Source organism: Pollicipes pollicipes, unplaced genomic scaffold (assembly GCF_011947565.3).
Source record: "Pollicipes pollicipes isolate AB1234 unplaced genomic scaffold, Ppol_2.1 Scaffold_7231;HRSCAF=8579_pilon_pilon_pilon, whole genome shotgun sequence".
In the NCBI taxonomy this organism is placed as follows: domain Eukaryota; kingdom Metazoa; phylum Arthropoda; class Thecostraca; order Pollicipedomorpha; family Pollicipedidae; genus Pollicipes; species Pollicipes pollicipes.
In genome coordinates this window covers 10,863,184-10,881,788 of record NW_023597034.1, presented here as the reverse complement: position 1 = coordinate 10,881,788, position 18,605 = coordinate 10,863,184, and the positions used below count along the sequence as shown (strand labels likewise).

At 54.4% G+C, this 18,605-nt stretch overlaps 1 protein-coding gene across 1 annotated transcript; it reads right to left on the bottom strand.

The window, feature by feature from the left end:
- Positions 1–476: 476 nt before the first annotated feature.
- LOC119109379 (uncharacterized) lies at positions 477–17,069 on the bottom strand. Its single transcript, XM_037232995.1, has 7 exons — positions 16,854–17,069; positions 9,075–9,286; positions 8,578–8,656; positions 7,043–7,199; positions 5,923–6,077; positions 2,053–2,200; positions 477–1,482 (listed from the first exon to the last, which is right to left on the bottom strand). Exons 1-7 carry the CDS (start codon positions 17,067–17,069, stop codon positions 1,388–1,390), a joined length of 1,062 nt encoding a protein of 353 aa, XP_037088890.1. The 3' UTR covers positions 477–1,387.
- Positions 17,070–18,605: the final 1,536 nt, after the last annotated feature.

Below are 18,605 nucleotides of genomic sequence, written 5' to 3'. Positions count from 1 at the left end.
GGAGTGAGGTAGGTCTGTCGACCGGCGCTGGCGGCCAGCCCAACCCCCTTTACGGCCGTAATCCTGTTTAGCCCTGCTGCATAAGCGAACCGGTTGGGCGAGATGCAGCAAGACCGGATGATCAGGTAGCCGGTCCGGTTGCAAAATCATGCTTAATGGTCAGATTAGTGTATGAATATGCGTGGCTTGGTAGCTGTTAGCATGTGCTCATGTTAATGAACGATGTTCATAGCTTTGAATGGCGATGGCGGGAGACTATTATGCACCGGCAGCTGCAGATGATTAAGCGTATCGTGAATCCGCTGGCGATAAAAAGTAATCACCAGTCAGACTGTGCGTTGCCGTTGTTTGTAAAACGCTGGCAAGAGTCCGCCCTTCTCGTGCCCGCGATCTTACACAGTATTCATCGTGTTGTCTCGAAATGATCAGTGCACGTGAATTCCATGCGCAATGAACCGTCGCCCCACAATCATGGCTAGGCATAACGTCTTATGAGTATATTCTACATCACAGTATTCACAGTACGTACAAAAGCACACAGCGTTAAGACATTGATAATGACACATGCCTGGCGGCACCGGCCGTCGGCAGCCCCGCGAACAACACCCTGCATGCATAAGTTACACGACCTGACGCTAAGCGAATCACTGCTCAGGTATCTATGAAGTGATGGGTTTACATTCCCCTGGTTAGCGCCCCCCTCATGAGTAACGCCTGTCCAGTCAGCTGTGCACCCCTGACTCTTGTTCCGCCGTAGTGACTTGGGACCGCCGCGGGCGGCGCGTGACTCAGACCGCCCGGGGCTACCATGCGTCAGCGTCTGCGGCGAGATTCAGCGGCGGCGCCGGCGGAACAGGACTCGGCCGTCGGCTGGCCGGGCCTTACGACACACTGGACCGCCGCGCGGCGGATGCCGGCCAAAAGTGGACCGGCGGACAGCCCGACCTGACGACACACCGGACTGATGCTCGGCGACGACCGGCCAAAAATGCTGGCCGGACGCGATTTCGCGCAGCGGAGATTGGCGAGCTTTGGCTGGGCTAAAAGTCGGCGCGGAGTGTCTTGACTCAGGCAGCTGTGACGCTTGAGTGGGTGTAGCCCGCTCAGCCTTGTAGCTGGACGTCTGTCCGATCACTTATGGCGACTACTCGGGGTGTGTCTCGCATCGAACCGCGCCGTATCGCCCAACGTCTCACCTCTGACCTCGCGCCGGGCGCGGCGCCCTCACGAAGTAGTCTCCTCTGTGTCCGGCCGTGGCCGACTATGCGATGACTACCACTCCAACGCGTTCCTGGCGGGGTCACTGACGGACCTCGGCTAGGCCTCAGCTGACCTCAGCTGACCTCAGCTGACCCCAAGCCGGACCTCAGCCGGAACTGAGCCGGACTCAACCGGAGATCCGCAACAGTCCGAAGAAGCTGCGGTCTGGCAGCAGGAAGGCGTGCCGCAGCGGGTCCAGGTCCCGGACGCTGACCGCGTCCCCTGGCGGCACAGGCAACCGAGTCACTTTCGCGCGTCATGGCACGAGCCGTCGGCTCAGCATCAAACGATCGAAAGTGAACTCGGGGGAGGGGGGTGACGGCCGCACGTTTGTACAATTGGACGAAATCAGTGCTGAATTGCGAGTGCGAGTTGTTCGCTGTTGTTCGTTGATACGAAATCCCCCCCCCCCCCCCCTCCTCCATGGAGATGCAGCGCTAAATTCCATCTATCCATCAATCAGTTCATCTTTTCCGATTAACGCTCATTACAGGCCCTGTCAATACTGACCTATTTTTGGTAATTCCACTTATGTCACACGCTATACGCAGGTGTTAAAAAATCACAACTCAAGGCGCTTACTTTAAATTAGTACAATGCATGACGCCGCTGGAAACGCATATTTTAACAGCGCAAACCGAATCAACGATCAAGTTGGGGTAGAAGTCGATGACAGCAACGCATCGTCCCGTACGCATTGGTAACTGTATTCTCGCACGGACTCGTGCCCGCTGCCCGAGGCGAACGATGGGAAGAGGTTCGCCAGCCGTGAGAACCGCAGGTGTGACTCACCCTGGTTTAGGTAAATGGCGGCACCCGTGAAGCATGTGTTTGTTTTGTTCCGCAATTTGCTGGCCTCCGTGGTGATGCACTTGACCAGCGACTGTGCGTTCACTTGGATCTCGAACCCGTTGACGTCGTGTTCTTCTATGTGGTTAATCTGAAAAGAGCCGGGCGGAAGGTCGATTAGCGACGGCGCGTCGTTGATGCTAACTGGGCGGGCAGACCACGACAGACGTGACGTTTGCGGTGTTCTGTCACGATCATCCTGAACAGCATCCCATGATGTGTAAATAATCTGCAGGCTGTTGGAGTTTAAGGCACACGCGAGATGGCATCGCATGCGAGCGTGGGGGGAACTCTGCACTTGGCACTCGCGTGTGCCTGCACGGCACCTGTTCGGAGGAGAAATCTCTCCCATTGGCTGACACTAAGCCCGCATGAAGTGAGTGCCTTGTGCATGTTAGCTAAAGTCATGATCCCTCAGATAATGCGGAAGGCTCAAAACTGAAGGATCGATGTCGGGCTAACTGTAGAAGTCAGTCGGATTTCATGGCATCGTTAATTTGTTCGCGAAGTGCACAACCAAAAACAACTCATTCATCCTGCAGTGAAGAATTGCTGACCACTGATCGACTGATCGTTGTTTACGCCGTCGGTCGTTGAAATCTTTTTCCTGAATGCCTCCCATACGGACAGAAAGTCTAATAACCGCACTGCCTGGCTGTCGTCATGCAGCCAGACACCCTGAGGAGAAGCAGCCCTTTCCTGAAGAAGTGATATTCACCTTCACTGAACACCAGTGCACCAAGCCGCCCACACAACCTTGCGCTGTTCAGCACGGGATAGTTCTGGACTGTCGCAACGACAATGGCACAGAATATTTTGATAGTGAACAAGCTAGTGGGCACTGTGATCCAAACACGCTCACACTTTGACGCCTGCAGAACACACGAGGTGTCGCGGAGCAGGCTGAAGGGCGCGCGGAAACATACACTGCGTCTTGTTTTGGACAGTCGGCCGCCGCACGCACGTACTACGTACGCAGTGCGCAGACGCCACAGGATCTGGCTCATCTCAGCAGCTTCTGGATTCTGATCTTGACATTGAAAGCCTCGCGCTCGCATCGCGTAAAGTAAACATCAGCGGTAGCCGCAGGCGGGCCCCGCCCAGTAACGACCCCTCAAGGTCATGCGGAGGCCACGCGCGGATTCCGCTTCGCATTCGGTTTGCATTATTCCGGCCGCTCGTGCCACAGCGAAAGAAGTCTGAAGCAGCGCTTCGTCCACTCACACGTTTGCGCCACTCAGCCATGTAATCAGACCCCGTGTTACGGCGCAGACGGCGCTCGCCGAGACTCGGAGACCCCCGTGAGGCGGCGGTGCGACTGCTTGCCCCGCCGATCCTCCCCGCTCTCCGCCCAGACCATTTGGATCTTTCTTGCGCAGAGCTGGACCAAGGCAAAGCGCATCCGGGGGCGGAGATCGCTTCGTTTCCGTTTTCTGCAGGACTTCTGCGTGCCTTAGTGACGTCACGCGTCTGACAGGAAGCGCCGGTCGGCTGGACGGACGCGCTGGTGCCGTTCCAGCAGCGGTCCGCGGCCCGGCTCATAGGAACGGTGACGGCGTCGGCCGGGGCCGCGTCGGGACGGGCTATGACAGCGCGTCCCACGAGTCGGTGACCCGTGACTAACCGACATGAACACGTGGTTATGCACTGCTCGCTGACTTGTCTTGTTCAGTTGCCCTTTCAAAGCTTTCAACAGCCCAACCTGTGGCAACTTGACCCGACCCCATCGCAATTTGATCAGTGATGACCTTAACCAGCAACGATGTTATAGGTAGTGACCTGATGTGGTAGCCGGTGGTAAGTGATAGGGATATTTTCTTAGCATGACACAATAAGGAGGGACTTTTTCTAATATGTGCCGTCGTCTTGGTGATACGCAGCTGAATGTGCTTGTTTAAACAACAAGGAGAAACTCCAGCAATTTATGAAGCTAATATGAAATTGCCTGATCGAGAGCTGGCTGATACAACCACAGCTCAGATTGCAGGTTCCGGAGCACAAGTTGTGTCATGGATCGGGAATTCATAGACATCGTCCGTGTTCGGGTGATATCGTCGGGCCACCTTAACAAGAAAGTAAGAATAAACTAGCGGAACGTGCTCTTCGGCGCGGCATGAATCATGTGACAACAGGAGTGACCGTTATGATTATGCAGATTATGTCAAAACAAGCGAAGAGGGCTCAGCGCCCTTGGTAACCTACACCAATGTGTCAGTGAGTTGGAATGTCCCTCTTCCATGAATTCAGAACACGTACATGAATTGATATACGGCAGTTCCACATGAAACGCCACGTGACACTGCTTTATAACTGGCCTAGCTTTGAGCACTGCAAGGCTTGACCGTCTTAATCGATGGCATTGTCAAAGTCGGTATCGTTGGCTTTTCGATAATTCTCACTAAAGCAAGGTCTCCATCTCAGTGGTGGGTACAGAGGGGCCACCGTATCTGCCCCCTCTTGGGCCCCGAAGGAGCCATAACTAGCCGAAGAAACGCAGTTTCTGAGAAAAAAAATTGGACGTCTTTGGGTCTCTAGGCGACCAAGCACAGTCGCAAGTGAAAGTAGATGTTTTGAGAGTTGACAAAACTAATTTTTCGCTGGTTGGAAGAGTGGTAATAGGGGAGACTGTGAGGTTAATCACGCCGTCTAGGGGCCCTGCACTGTTGCCGGGGGCCCTGTACGCTCACTTGACGGTCAATCTGTTTGCTATGGAGCGTTCCACATTGCCCTTGATCCCTGCACTTGTTCGGAGGCCCTTACGCCGTGGTTGGGTGGCGTGATCCTCTAACATGTCGGGGCACTCTTAATCGATTCGGGGAGCTGCACAGATTTTTCTCATTCGGGTGCCGTCTCATTCAGGTGCCGTCCCTTTTGGTCCTGGGTTTTCCCATTTTATCGGATGGCCTATGCCGTCGGCCGTGACCTAAATGCTAGTTGGCCGGGAACTCTTTATCGCTCCAAGACCATCCACATCGATGGAGGCCTTTTTGTTGAAGTCAGAGGGATTTTACTCTGTTGCCGAAAGCCCACATGCGCTCACGAGCGGACACGGTGTTTCGCCTGCTCGTTTGTACGGGCCTGGCTAAATTCATTTATATCTATATGTCCAAGATCTACACGATGACGATTTTTTTTTGGCACCTCAGCCTTAAAGCAGCAGTCGGATGTGCTCCGATGAGTGTTGACGCCAATTTCCAAAGATAGTTTTACGCCCCACCGACGTCGCAACTGTCATTTTCGTTCGCTATTTAATTTTGCAACTTTTTAGGCTTGTAAATCACGTTCTTAAACCTTTTAAATGTTATGAGATTTTACACTCATTCATTACAGTAAACGGCGTCAGCAATCAGCCATCATGGTTGACTCTGATAGCATTTAGCAGCCACATTTAGCTCATTTTGTCAATGCTCTACGAAATACTTAGGTTCAAAATGGCAGGATGCACCATGATCTGGAGAAAATGAGCGCGTTCCATGTATGTGCACACGCGCTGCGCCCAGTTTTTCATGGCTGCGGACAGGAAAACGGTTTCCCGTATACTAAATAACATACAAAGTATCTTAAAATTGAATGGGCGCAATACAAAAATTTCTTTTTTGGAGGCACCTCAAACTCCAGGGGCCCCAAAAGTGTGCCCCCCAACCACACACAAACACGCCCCTTGACGAACTGCTGGATCCGCAACTGCATTAACCTGACTGGCTCACGATATGATGGGATAAAACATCACGTGGTGACCTGCGGGCAGAAGCGTGACACGTCCATGACCTTCCGAACAATGACCTGACGCGATGACGTCACGCAGCGGCGTACCTGGGCATACAGGTAGTAGAAGCCGGGCGTGCGCACGGTGACCTGGCCGCCGTACAGCTGAAACTCGTCGGTGCACGCCTTCTGCCTCATCCAGGCGGCCGGCCGCCACTGGGAGAACATCGAGTCCGGGTTGCTGTTCACCAGGCGGTAGTTGCCTGCGGTGGCGGATAGGGCCGGGTCAGCACGTGCCGTCCGTGGGACGCGGCGGCGCGCCGGCCTGAGGACGCCCCGCGCATGCGTCGAGTGCGTCCCGACGCCTCGGCCGTGGTGGCGTGCGGTGGCCATGCACGCGTGCGCCCGTGGATGGAATGTGCAAACGTGTTGTGGCGTGTGGTGGCTCCTTGAATTACGCAGGCTGTGCCTTGTGCACGAGCCATTAATGGCCATGGTGCATGGTGCATGGATGGCCATGGTGCACTGCAGGTGACAGTGTGTCTTGATCAGGAGGGAATTCTCAGCACATGCTGTAAGGCTCCGGTGTTACGTATGTGAACTGTCAAATATTGCCAGGCTATAACATGCTCCAACTATTTGTACTTAACCAATTGATGGCACATTTAAAATTCATGCACGCTATGGAAATATGATGGTAACGCTTATTTCTTTTTTGTTAACCGGTTACTTAAAAAGTGAACGTGATGAATAAAATTGTGAAGTCACATGTTGAGTTCAGGGTTTGCATAATTGCATATGCTCCGGTAAAGTTAAGACTTCAGACATTTCGCCTATCTTAGCTGGTGACTGAGGTGAATATTATTCCAATGAATACAGATACTCAAGCACAAATTAGCCACATAAAATGTGTTTTACACAGATGTTACCAATGTCCGTTACACATGCGTAATCAACTGAAGTTGTTCCCATACCAACAGCTGTCTCAATAAACGAAGAACATTCGGCACCCTATTCAATACGAAACAAATTGTCCTGCAAACACACATGTACCTATGCAGAATCCGAACAGCAAAACGTCCAGACGTTCAACACGCGCAGCAATCACAAATGCCCTGCATCAGATAACCCCGTTACTGAACTCCAAAGCGCATGGTCCCCAGCCATACATGCCCCAGCTTACGCAACTACCATGCCAACAGTGAGAAGTGATAAAAACCTTCACTACCGCGGTAGGAGGCCGACTTGCGTGTGACGTCTGAGATGTGGCCCTCGAAGTGGGCCGCGGAGCAGCGCTGGCGCCGCCCGCCGCGGCCCGAGCCGCCGCCGCCGCCGCCGCCGCCGCCGACCGGAGGGGGCACGTACGCCGGCGGCGAGCCACGGGCCTCCAGCACCGGCGCCGCCTGCCGACACCGGCGGCCGTGAGTGGGGCGCGGTCCGGGGGCGGCGGCCGCTGCCGGAGGTGGACTGGCGCTGAGAGGGCTGGGACATGATCGGGGGAAGGGTTGGCACGACCGATTGTTGCGTCCACATCACAAAGGCACGAAACTTATGTCCGTGTGATGCACCGCTGACAAAAGAGCACATACGGAGGGAAAGCCCTCGGGAGCACGCCGAGCCGAGTATGAAACAGATATCTATCGCTCTTTGTGCTGCGCTGTCAGCACGGCTGAGCTGGACAGCACACATGACGAGGCGGGGCAGGCCAAGGCAGTTGAGGCTTATGCCCGCGGCCTTTACGACCTGAAACACGTTTCAATGCTTGGCACGCCCATTCTTAGCGGTAAAATGGTTACCAAGGTCGCGTAATGCAGCCGAGAATGAAACAGGCCCATGCGTAACGGCCATGCTCAGTGCCATCATGCGCACACATGATTCAAGCTGCATGTACGGCTGCACAGGCTCATGACCTGTCAAACAAATGCTGCAGATATGTCCTGGTGGCTGGAGAATTCAGACAAAAGGCTCCCGCTGCACGTGCACGCATGCCACACTCAACGAACGCACGGTTTTCATGCACGGATTTCACGACGAATGCAGAGATCCATGGGAAGATAATTGTGAAGGAACATTCAGCGGGCAAACAAATACGCTCGAATGTTTAAACCACGGCAACATGCAAATTAGATTAACGTCACGTATTACAAACGAATCATATGTTAATGGTTCAACGATGGGGTCTAAATAGCATCGAACAACCGTATTTAGGCCCGATGGTCTAGCTAATTGATAGCCGACTTCATAAGCACATGCATCTGGGTTATTAACTATATCTGATAGCATTAATCAACAACAATCGCATCGTTAACCAGCTATCTCTCAACCCAAGTGGATGATTTATTGGTCACTTTAGCACACCGAAATACACCAACCAGATTACAAGCCCCAATATTTCTCAGCCCCCTTTTTGCCGAGCCCTGCAGCCTCGCGAGTGCAGGCTCGGGGAAGGTTCGTGTGCATGGTCCCCTCCACCCTCGCCCTCTCACGCGAGATCCAGCCTCGCCCGCGCCGTGCCCGATGACACCCCGCGCAGCGCCTCCATGCGGTTACGCCGTTATGGCGGTCGCTCGCGCCGCCGCCGGCCGAGCGGCCGCCCATGCCGGGGCGCTCTCGGCCCCGGAGGCTGACCTGAAGACGATAGCCCGCGGCGCGGGTCAGCGCCGACGCTTGGCTGCGGCCGGGCGCGCGGCGGCCCGACTGGCTTACCCGCGAGCGCCGGTGCAGCTCGGCGACGCGGCCCGCCGGCGCCGACGCGGCGCTCGCCGGCCGCTCCTCGGCCGCGATGACGGCGTTGGTGTTGACGCGGCCGAAGCGGCTGGCCGGCCGATGCACGGCGCTGCTCCTGGGTCGGGGTGGGGGCGGGTCAGGCAAGCGGGAAGGGAGGGGCAACAGGTGACGGGCGTGACTGAGCGTGACCGCGCGGACCTACAACAAACTGGACCAAACGAGTTTGTGTTGGGTGGGAACACAATTGATTAGATCAAATTGCATAGGGTATGCCTCGCAGTTTTAAGTTGGTCTCCACCCCGGTAGAATGTTGCAGGATTTCACAAGTGTGCTGCGAAGGCGCCTTCACTGTAAGAAGGGGTACAACTGAATACCTTCACCGTGAGCCTGTCTCCTCAGTGTTTGGACAGAAGCAAAAGACAAGAGCTTAGACACCATGATCCCTCTCCTTTCTTGCTTGAAGGTAATACTGCTGCGTCCCAACGACTGCCTCACTCCCTTTTTTCGTCAAAAGGTCGAGCGCTGGCACTGACCTGTGGTGGGGCTGGATGGACGGGTCGTCGGTCTCATAGTTCACGCTCGGCGCGGTGGGCTGCGCCCTGCGCTCGGCCAAGAACGTCTCGTAAATCCTCAGTCCCTCGCTGGGGGGCCGCCGCCGTCCGCCGTAAGGACCCAGGATGATGGGGACGCCGTCGATGGTGCGCAAATTCCCGTCGACGACGGCGCGACGCAACCGGGCGACCTGCTGAAACACGGCCAGGGGGGGCCGCCGGTCAGGTCGGGGCGGGCCGCCGGTCAGGTCGGCGGGCGTCGGACCGACCGGCGCACGGAGATGGGCCGCGGGCGAGGCGACTGGTGGACAGCGTGCTGTGACCATGGAGCTGGGATTGAGGCGTGAACTGTTGCGGACCTGGGATCTTCGGCCGTGATGAAACAGTGTTGAAGATGGAGCACGGGAAACCAGCGGAGGCAGGGTGTCACGGCGCGTGATGAGCGGCAAAGTTCAAGATTACCGACTATGTGGTGAATATCCCAGAAAAAGATGGTCATGAGTTCAAGTTGGTTTTGTTGAATCAACAGCCTTCAGTGACCAGGATATACCGGTTAAACGACGTTGCAATGCGAAGTACCGACTAAATTAATGGTAATCACTATTTCGAGCTGTGCTGATCCGCAAAAATGTGGTTACCTCAGTACGGACATAACCCGGATGCATGTACGGACATTGATGAGCACAGCCCGAAACTGGGTACCGTCAACATAATCCTTATGTATCACTACAACACCGCTGAATCATATCTTAAAGGTTCCCACCTCAAAAGGAAAATTTTCAGCCCATGATGTCGAAAAACTAGGAGCTAAATGTTTTTCTTTCTTATGTCGAGAAAAGGAGAATCTTGGCGCAAAAGACTTCAAAAAATAAGGAGTAAATATAAAAGAATGCACTGCCTTGCTTGTTTGCCTACTAGCCAACTTCTGATACACAGATGAGTTCAACAGTCCACGAAAGTGAGTGGCTGACAAGGAGGGCCTCAGCTGTTGCTGACCATGACCTGTCCGCCTGTGCGTCCTGTCCATACCAGATGGGGCCCCAGAGCTCAGCCTTGTCGGAGGCCTGGAAGGGCAAGTGATGAGCTGGTTCCTTGCGGAACAGTACACTTGAGACCTATACCGCTCAATAAACCGTTGCTTCCGGATGACATTAAAGGAATTGTTCGGGTCTTTCACACCGAAACCAAGTTATACGCTAAAATATGGCCAAGATGATGTTTGAAGCAAAAGAACGCCAACCATTTAACTGAAGCTGAATTTGTGCACTTGAACTACGTCAAAACGTTGAATGATTTCTAATAGCAGCTATCTACTATCAGCTATTGCACATATTTGACGTTTATTGAAATTTGGTTGAACCTCTTCATCGCGTAAGACTGTGGTTCAAAGTGATATTTGCCAATACCTTTGACTTATCCCCAAATCCGTGAAACATGCGAAGTCGCTTCGTGAATAGTGCATAACGCCATGAATTAAATGAACAATGAAGCGGTTGTGGTGCTGCATCTAACTGTTGGCGCTTGTACAAAGACGAAAAGACCTATGCTCTCGCTATGCCAAAAGTCCACACATTCCCTTCAAATACCAAGGATGCATGTTTCACGGATAAATGATGGAACATTCCGCCATACGCACGGACATCGACATGCCGTACTGTCTTACACGTGTATCCCTAAGTCAGATCATGTGGACTATCGCGAACCGAAGCCCAATCCGAAACAAACCATCCGTGGGCTTTTGGCGGCGGTTTTTTACCTGCACCAACACGAAACCGGGCGCCGACCGCAGCAGTCGGCGAGACAAGGTCAAACCCGTCCGTTCCCGCCGGGGCGCACGAATAAACCTGTCGTCTTCGGGCCCGCTCCCTGCGACTGAACGAGGCAGGCCAGCGCCGGCGCGCCGCTTCCGGCGCCGGCGAGCCGACCGGCCGCACCATGGCGTGCTATCGGGGCGCCGGCCGTGCCCACCCCGTCCCGCTTGCGGTCGCCGCTGCGGGCTGCAGCGGGAGCACCCCCCGGGGCGGCGCGTCACCCCGGCCTGCGCCACCAGGGTCCGTCTGCTCCCGGCCGGCGGGCCGTCTCAGCGGCATCCGGGGGACGGCGGGACGCCCGCGGGTGACGTGCGTCGCGACGGAGCCGGTGGCCGTCTGGCGGGTGTCACCCAGCGCCGTTCTGCGATGAGGCGCAGGCTGGGCCTGACGTGACTGCCGTCGACCCCACAGGAGCGGCGCGTGCCGGATGTATGGTTTTCCCGGTCAGTCGCATGACAGACGCTGCGTTTCTGTTCAGCTATAAATAACCCGAACATTCGTGCAATAAATTAGACAGGCGGCCGGGACTCTCGCTATTCAAATTGAAACAAGCCCTGCACGTCCGTGCGAAATAACATGGCGGCTGGCAGAAGAGAGCAGGGGCACCCTGGCGAAGCTGACTGGACATGAAGCGGTGCCCGGCCGCGGCACGCGTCGCGCCCGCCGCGGGGTTGGAAAGTCGCCCGCTGCCCTCGCGCTGGGAAGATCCGTTTCCGGGCCGTTTCGACAGGGTGGCACCAGGTAAACGCCGCGGGCTGGCAGGTGTGACGTAACTCGTCCGGGTTCGATGACCTCGCGGTCGGTCGGCCAGCGAAGCCTGCGCTGGGTGTCATAGCCACGCATCCTAGACCGTGCGGCGCAAATGTGGACGCTGCGTACTGGCTATTTGCCGACAATGACAATGGCATTTGTTGTCTGCGGATTCGATGAGAACGGGTTTCCCTAGGGACGATTAGGGGAGATCATACGTACGGAAGACGGCATAGCCTGTCTCGGATGGTCTGAGCGCGCATCGTTGCTTTGCCAGCTTCGGGGAAGTCGTTCTTTCCACTGTGGACGGAAGCGTGCTCTCGAGCAAGTTCGGTGAAAACGAGAGTCCGTCGTGGAGCACAGGGTGCGACGTGCACGGAACACTGACCATGCAAGGCTGCCGTTTGACAGCAAACGGATGTCGATGAAACCGAGTTTGGCACCACGGAGATCTTATCACTGCCATCACGGCTCGTATTGCACCGTGATAACCTAGTTCAAACACGTGAGGGGCTGCACTAGCTTTTCGTGCGTTTTTCATTGCATAGTCAAAACGCCATTCCGTACAAATATGCAGGCATGCACGTCATGCATATCCCTGTCGTGGGCGGCACAACCAGGCTCGGCACAATTGGTGTCAATTTATGGCGTGGAATTTACCGCTTCATCCCGACAAAGCGGAAGGTCTAACACGGGTCGCCGATTTTTGCTGGCACTCTCGGAATGCGGAGCTGATGTCACGTAAGCCGTGATGCCGGTGACGTCAGGAAACCCGCCACAACACGCACCACGGCCGACCCGCGGTGTTGGAACTACGACCGGAAGGCCACCTGGAGGCCGGTCAATGAAAGCGAGCGTGGGGGTGGCCCAGCGCGTGTCATCCGCCGCTGGCGCAGCCGACCCCTGCCCCCAGGCGTATGTCACTCCGGCGGGCGGTCCGGGTCCCGGCCCGGACTCCGGACTCCGCTGGTCCGCGGTCCACTAGGCGGGATTTGACGGCGTGGGTGGCGCATAGCAACAACGGGCGCGTGTCATGATGCACGTTCTTGTCCGATTTTTCATCAGCAATGCGAGTAATCTGGTTACTGGCCAGCGACGCCGCCGGCCCCGCGGCACGCCGCCGTCTGGTGAGCGAAGCAGCTACCCTAAGCTGGGGATGACCGTCCGGTGAGCGAAGCAGCTACCCTAGGCTAGGGATGACCGTCCGGTGAGCGAAGCAGCTACCCTAGGCTAGGGATGACCGTCCGGTGAGCGAAGCAGCTACCCTAGGCTAGGGATGACCGTCTGGCGAGCGAAGCAGCTACCCTAAGCTGGCGATGACCTTGGAAAACATTTGCAAAAGCGTCAGCTGCGCGTTGAAGGCGCTAGCAAGCGTGGTGTGGTGGGCTTAGACTGTCTGCTTCGTCCACACGTTACACATGGGGCGTCGGCAACAGCGCCAGATCACAAGACATCCAAAAAGCGAACGGCCGCTGATGCGAAACAGGCGTATAAACACGACTGCTATTTAGTCGGCGCACAAATACGCTGGTCCGACCGTTCGTCAGGGTCACAGGAAGCTCAGGGTCGCCGGGCTCGGTGACGCGATTCGTGGCGCGTGCGAGCCGGACACATGCGTGCTGGTACCGCCATGAGACCTGGGAGGCATCCACACGCCCTGAGCGGTGCCATCCTGCGCACTGGCGCACTCGAGCAGCCACTGGCGTGTGATTGGCGCGTGTGATTTGCATGAAGATAAGCGCCCCTCATGACAGTGGTCATAGGGCGAGCTTGTTGGTGGGGGGGGGGGATGGGCATGACCCACGCTGATTTGCCAAGACAGGCTTTGCTCTCGTAGTGTTGCTTGTAACAAGTAAGCTTTGGCATCTTCCTTGTCAAAACACCATTTCACGTCAAGCTATCACCCCCAATCCTGATGTATCCTCCCCCGCCCTCTCCTAATCTCTGCGGCGTGGCTGCAGCCATGGCTGCAACAGCGTGGCTTATCTCCCGTCAAATGCTTGCAGAAACGGAAATGTCAGCCAGTGACTGTTACTCGAGTGGATAGCCCGGCAGGACAGGTGTAGCGGTGGAAACACCATCTCACAGAAGCTGGCACATCTCCTCACGGCGCGTCAGGGGATGTTCGCCATCTCACAGAAGCTGGCACATCTCCTGATGGCGCGTTAGGGGATGTTCGTTAGGGTACGTTCGTTAGGGGATGTTCGTTAGGGTATGTCCGTTAGGGGATGTTCGTTAGGGCATGTTCGTTAGGGGATGTTGGTTAGGGTATGTTCGTTAGAGGATGTTCGTTAGGGGATGTTTGTTAGGGTATGTTCGTTAGGAGATGTTCGTTAGGGGATGTTCGTTAGGAGATGTTTGTTAGGGGATGTTCGTTAGGGGATGTTCGTTAGGGGATGTTCGTTAGGGGATGTTCGTTAGGTGGTGTTCGTTAGGGGATGTCGTTCCCGCAACCTTTCAATTAATCGCTCCATTTTTCCCGCCCTTATGCCCGCTCACGTGCTTTTAACCATACGTAAGGTGTTATGGGACCTTACTCATCGCCAAACACAAGGATTGACATGTGCCGCTTTTTAGAGCGTGTTTCATGTCCGCATTAGAGTTAGATGAAGACATTTCACATCACAACAGACCCCGTCTTGTTTTGGAACGCCACATCCACTTACCTCTGTCATCTCCGTTTGTTTTCCCTCGAGGTGTTTGAAACTAAACGAGCCAAAGACTATCAATCATGCCCTGTTGTCCTAGTGCAAAAATACGCCCGGGTACTCACAGATGTATAAATACACAGCGCTGCAAGGCCACGCACTCCCTGGGCGTGCTCCGAGAGAAGATTTAGATGATGACCTGTCGCAATATATAAACGAAGTCAATTGCCTCCAGCAGAAATGCGGTAGCGCAGTGCATAGGTAAGTTTGGTATCTAAAGGAAGAGTGCCAGGTGGTTAATGGCCGCCTGTAGCTACTTATGTGCTCGTATTATGATGTGAATAACGCCATGAATATCGTACACAAGTTTATCAAAATAAACGACAGAAATGAACAGATCAACACCCTTTCCCAACAACTGTGACACCTCAATTACATATCTTTAAAGGCATCCCGATCAGCTTAAAGAAACTATAGCCATTTCGAAAAAGAGATCTTGATAACTCCAGTAGCATGACACTAACAAAGATATGGCCCAAAATTGAGCGCAAAATTTCGGACGGTTTCACGAGAGTGTCTCAAGCCCTGCTTTATTTCGAAATTGCCAGACATAAGTGGCTTTCCACACAAAACACAGCAATCGAGCTGTTGCAAATGTTTGGCAACATGTCGCCATGACCATTGTCTCAATAAAAGCGTGAATCAAACCAACGAAAAATGTCGCAAACATATGAGGCCTCTGGTGCAATGAAACTATGTTCCAACTATATATGAGGTACCAAACCAGTACAACATCACATCCTCAACTGCAGTGCAGATAGGATTTACTTGAGAGTCTGCACATTGCGACGTAAGCCACTTCAAGTGGCAATACATCCAACTGGCGAACAACGCACTCTAAACGACCTAACCTCCACCTTAAGCAGAATCCATCGTCAGATGGCAACTGGAACAGGCTAACTGCGTTGTTATTGAAGGCGTTCTTCACACTTTCCAATGCGACTCAGAAATAAGCAGCTAATCGCAAGCATTGCCGAATGGCATCCTAAACCCCGGCCGCCCAAAAACTGTTACCAGCCGAACATGTCTGGGCATGTCATTCGTCCACGTGACACTAGACGTGGACTGCCTGTTCACACCTTGTTTTGTACAAGTTGGGTTGATACAGTCTCCGACCGAACGCTGTACTTCATGGCGTTTGATGGCGCCTTCATTGCCTTCCAGAACAAGAAAAACTGTTGGTCAGCATGCAAAGTGCGATAAGATGTTGCTTGCACTTAATTTGCACAAAATTCACGACGCCAAACCGCATCAAATGTGGCGTGTGTAGGTAGGTGCACGTAACCAACGCCATGTAATACTCGACGCACACGGAACACGCATGCGGGCTATTGGTTTCGTCCGTGACACTATCAGTTACCGAGTGTTCTCAGATGCAGACATGTGTCACTAAACATCATCAGGTCCTTTTCATGACCAGCCGTTCGTGACCGCTGCGAGAACAAAAGCATCGCTGACGGAAACAATAAGTCGGAGTTCTTTCGCCTGCAACGACACCTCGTCTCAAACGTTCAGTAAAACCATTGAGCTTCGTTGCAAGTTTGCACGTAGCGGAATACGCGGGCGACGCACCCGAAACCAACCGGGATCCAACCAGAGACCAGCCGGGATCCAACCAGAGACCGGCCGGGATCCAACCACAGACCAACCGGCATTCGGCCGTCGCGTCGCAGTGTTTCGAATGCGCGAACGTCGATGCGTGTTTGGCGCTTTGATACGTGCCCCGACCTGTTTTGTGAGGTCGCTCACCTGGCCCATCCGGCGTATGGCGTGGCTGAACTGCTGGTGAAGCCCAGCGATGTCATATCAGGCACCTTCCGACTTCAATGACAGGACCCTGTGCCGGTTACTCCTGGTCTTAACCACTCGACAGGTCAGTCTGCACTGACCTCGAGAATCGCTTGGATAAATTGATCTAGATTTGTAAATGGTGTGGTTGCTTTACTACAATCGTGTTCGACGGCCTTCTAACAGGCAGTTTGAATCAACAGTGTGTTAAAATATAATACCTTTTACTATAATAGTTGGTCCATAGTAGTAAATATCATGGACCATTGCATGGTCCCAAGATTTAACCACTCTATTGGCACTTGAAATACTATATTTCAGTGAGCCCGTTCTGTGTCAGTTGTTGGCTGTCATTGTGACTTTACGCGTAGTTTGGTGTAGAGCCGCTGGACCTGTTGACCGTGTTTCAATGTGTTGCGACCTAAACCCATCTTCGATAAACTCCTGGCCCCATGTTACAATGCAGCCGGCTGCAGTGGCGCAAAAGCCGGCCGCATCAGCAAACCGAAGCGTCACTTCCGTCACCTCCACCCGACTCGCCCTCCTCCACCCTGGCCGCAGACCGTCGCCGTTCGTGCAAGCCTCATGCACCGTACAAGCAGACAGGGAAGGCGCCCGTTTCGGACGGAGACAGGCAGACAGGAGGCGAGAAGGCGGCGCGTCCTGACGTCGGAGTCGTACCAGCTGGGTTCATCCCGCCTTACCGGGTCGGCCGACGCGGCGCTCTCCAGCTTCTCCAGCCGCCTCTGCAGCTCGAGGATTTGGCGCTGCATCTGCGCACCCTGCTGCAGCCGGTACACCTCCATGAAGCCGATGCACAGGCAGACGGTGCCCACGCAGAGCATGAGGAGCACGCGGGTGAGCGGGCAGCAGCGCCGCTCGGCCTTCTCGGCCGCCGGATCGGACGTGCAGAGGGCCATGCCGCTCGGGTGCTGCGAGACCTCGCGACGCGATGCCAGCGCTGCCGACCACCGGGACGATCTGAGGGGCGCGCGCTGCCGCACGTCGGTACGGTCCTGCCGGCGCCGGTGGCGCCACCTGCGCCGCGGCGGAAAAGACGGCCGAAGGGCCTCTGGAAGAGGAGGCGGGGGGAGGCACCGCACCGCAACCGGGGCGGTGTCCACTCGAGAGCGTGCCCGCGGCTGTTTGTTTATTTCGCGTGACCCGGGAGGGCTCCGGGCAGCAACAAGGTCGTCCAGGCCAGGCCCGGTGGCGTCATCTTGCAGTGTTATCGCTGGGACTGCGCGCCGGTACCCGCGAGTGTTTCGGTGGAGGAGGTTGGGACGCGTAAGGGACGTGCACGAAGGAGAGGATGTCAGCAGGACTTCCATGCGATACAAAAACCTTGAGTGTGCCACAGATGACACGCGCAAAATTCCGTGGAGCATTATTTGACGTTCAGGACTACTATGCTGCTCAAATGCAGACTATTTCATAAATCATATAACTTAACGAACAGAAATTGCTGTTATTCGAAATGGAGTGTGCTAAATCCGTTGAAAACGACATATTTGAGAGGGGTTAATTGTCAGACGCTCAATTGTCATTTTTTTTAAAATCGATGTCAGTGAACGCGAGACCGTGCTGACACACTTGAATCTGATCTGCCTTGAACGGCTGGTCTCTTAAAGGAGTGTTCTATGAGGTTTTTAACCGAAACCTTTCTGAAGACCATTCGACCAGACCAGACCATAACCGTCTTGAAGACCATTCGGTGCGGCTCGCAGCCCTGCACTTCTAAAGAGCGAAACCCCTTTAATTTCTGAGCTACACGCCCGCGAACATGGGGAAACTATTTCGGGGAGAGTACTTTAGGGTCACCTTGGCATTTATGACGTCATTATGACATCATTCAAATCCTGCTATTCCATAAGCCATGTGGCGATCAGGGCAAATAAGATATAACAGTTAAGTCCTTCATATCTGGCGTTAGCTTGCAGGATTTCCAGATATCGCGGCCATCAGTTGGCTCTCAATCAATGCTGTGCAAGGTACGGTGGCATTCTCAGACAATGACGCATCCAGGCGCATATTTACTATACGGAGAAATTGTGTCGTCTAGAGCAGTTTTTCTTCTTGGCATAGTCATTGCGACGTGACTCGATTAGCCACAAGAACCTCAATCACATTCAGCCTTAAACAACGGCTTGTCTTGGTTAAAATTGCTAGTCCATAATGTGCCAATAGCCAAGAGACAATCAGTTAGCTAACTTATCCATATAATTTGTTTTCAAATATAGCTTTTCCCTGTCCGGTTTCCCATGATTCAGTACAAAAATATCGCTGCATTCCCATGTTCCTCTCTAAGCATTGGCCAGGCAGCAGTACCAGCAGTGTTCGCCAACTGCGTACGAGCCGGAGCCGACCTTTGACATCAGCGCGCACGTCCCCTCGTTGTATACGCTCGTCTGTCCGTACCAGAAGCGGACGGCGCCGCCGGCCCGTGCCTGTCCACC

Coding starts and splice junctions, on each gene's coding strand:
- LOC119109379 (XM_037232995.1), bottom strand. CDS start 17,069: ATGGCCCTCTGCACGTCCGATCCGGCGGCCGAGAAGGCCGAGCGGCGC. Junction 6,078..7,042: donor CAAGTCGGCCTCCTACCGCG/GTAGTGAAGGTT, acceptor CCGCCACCGCAG/GCAACTACCGCCTGGTGAAC. Junction 1,483..2,052: donor CGCCATTTACCTAAACCAGG/GTGAGTCACACC, acceptor CTGTGCCGCCAG/GGGACGCGGTCAGCGTCCGG.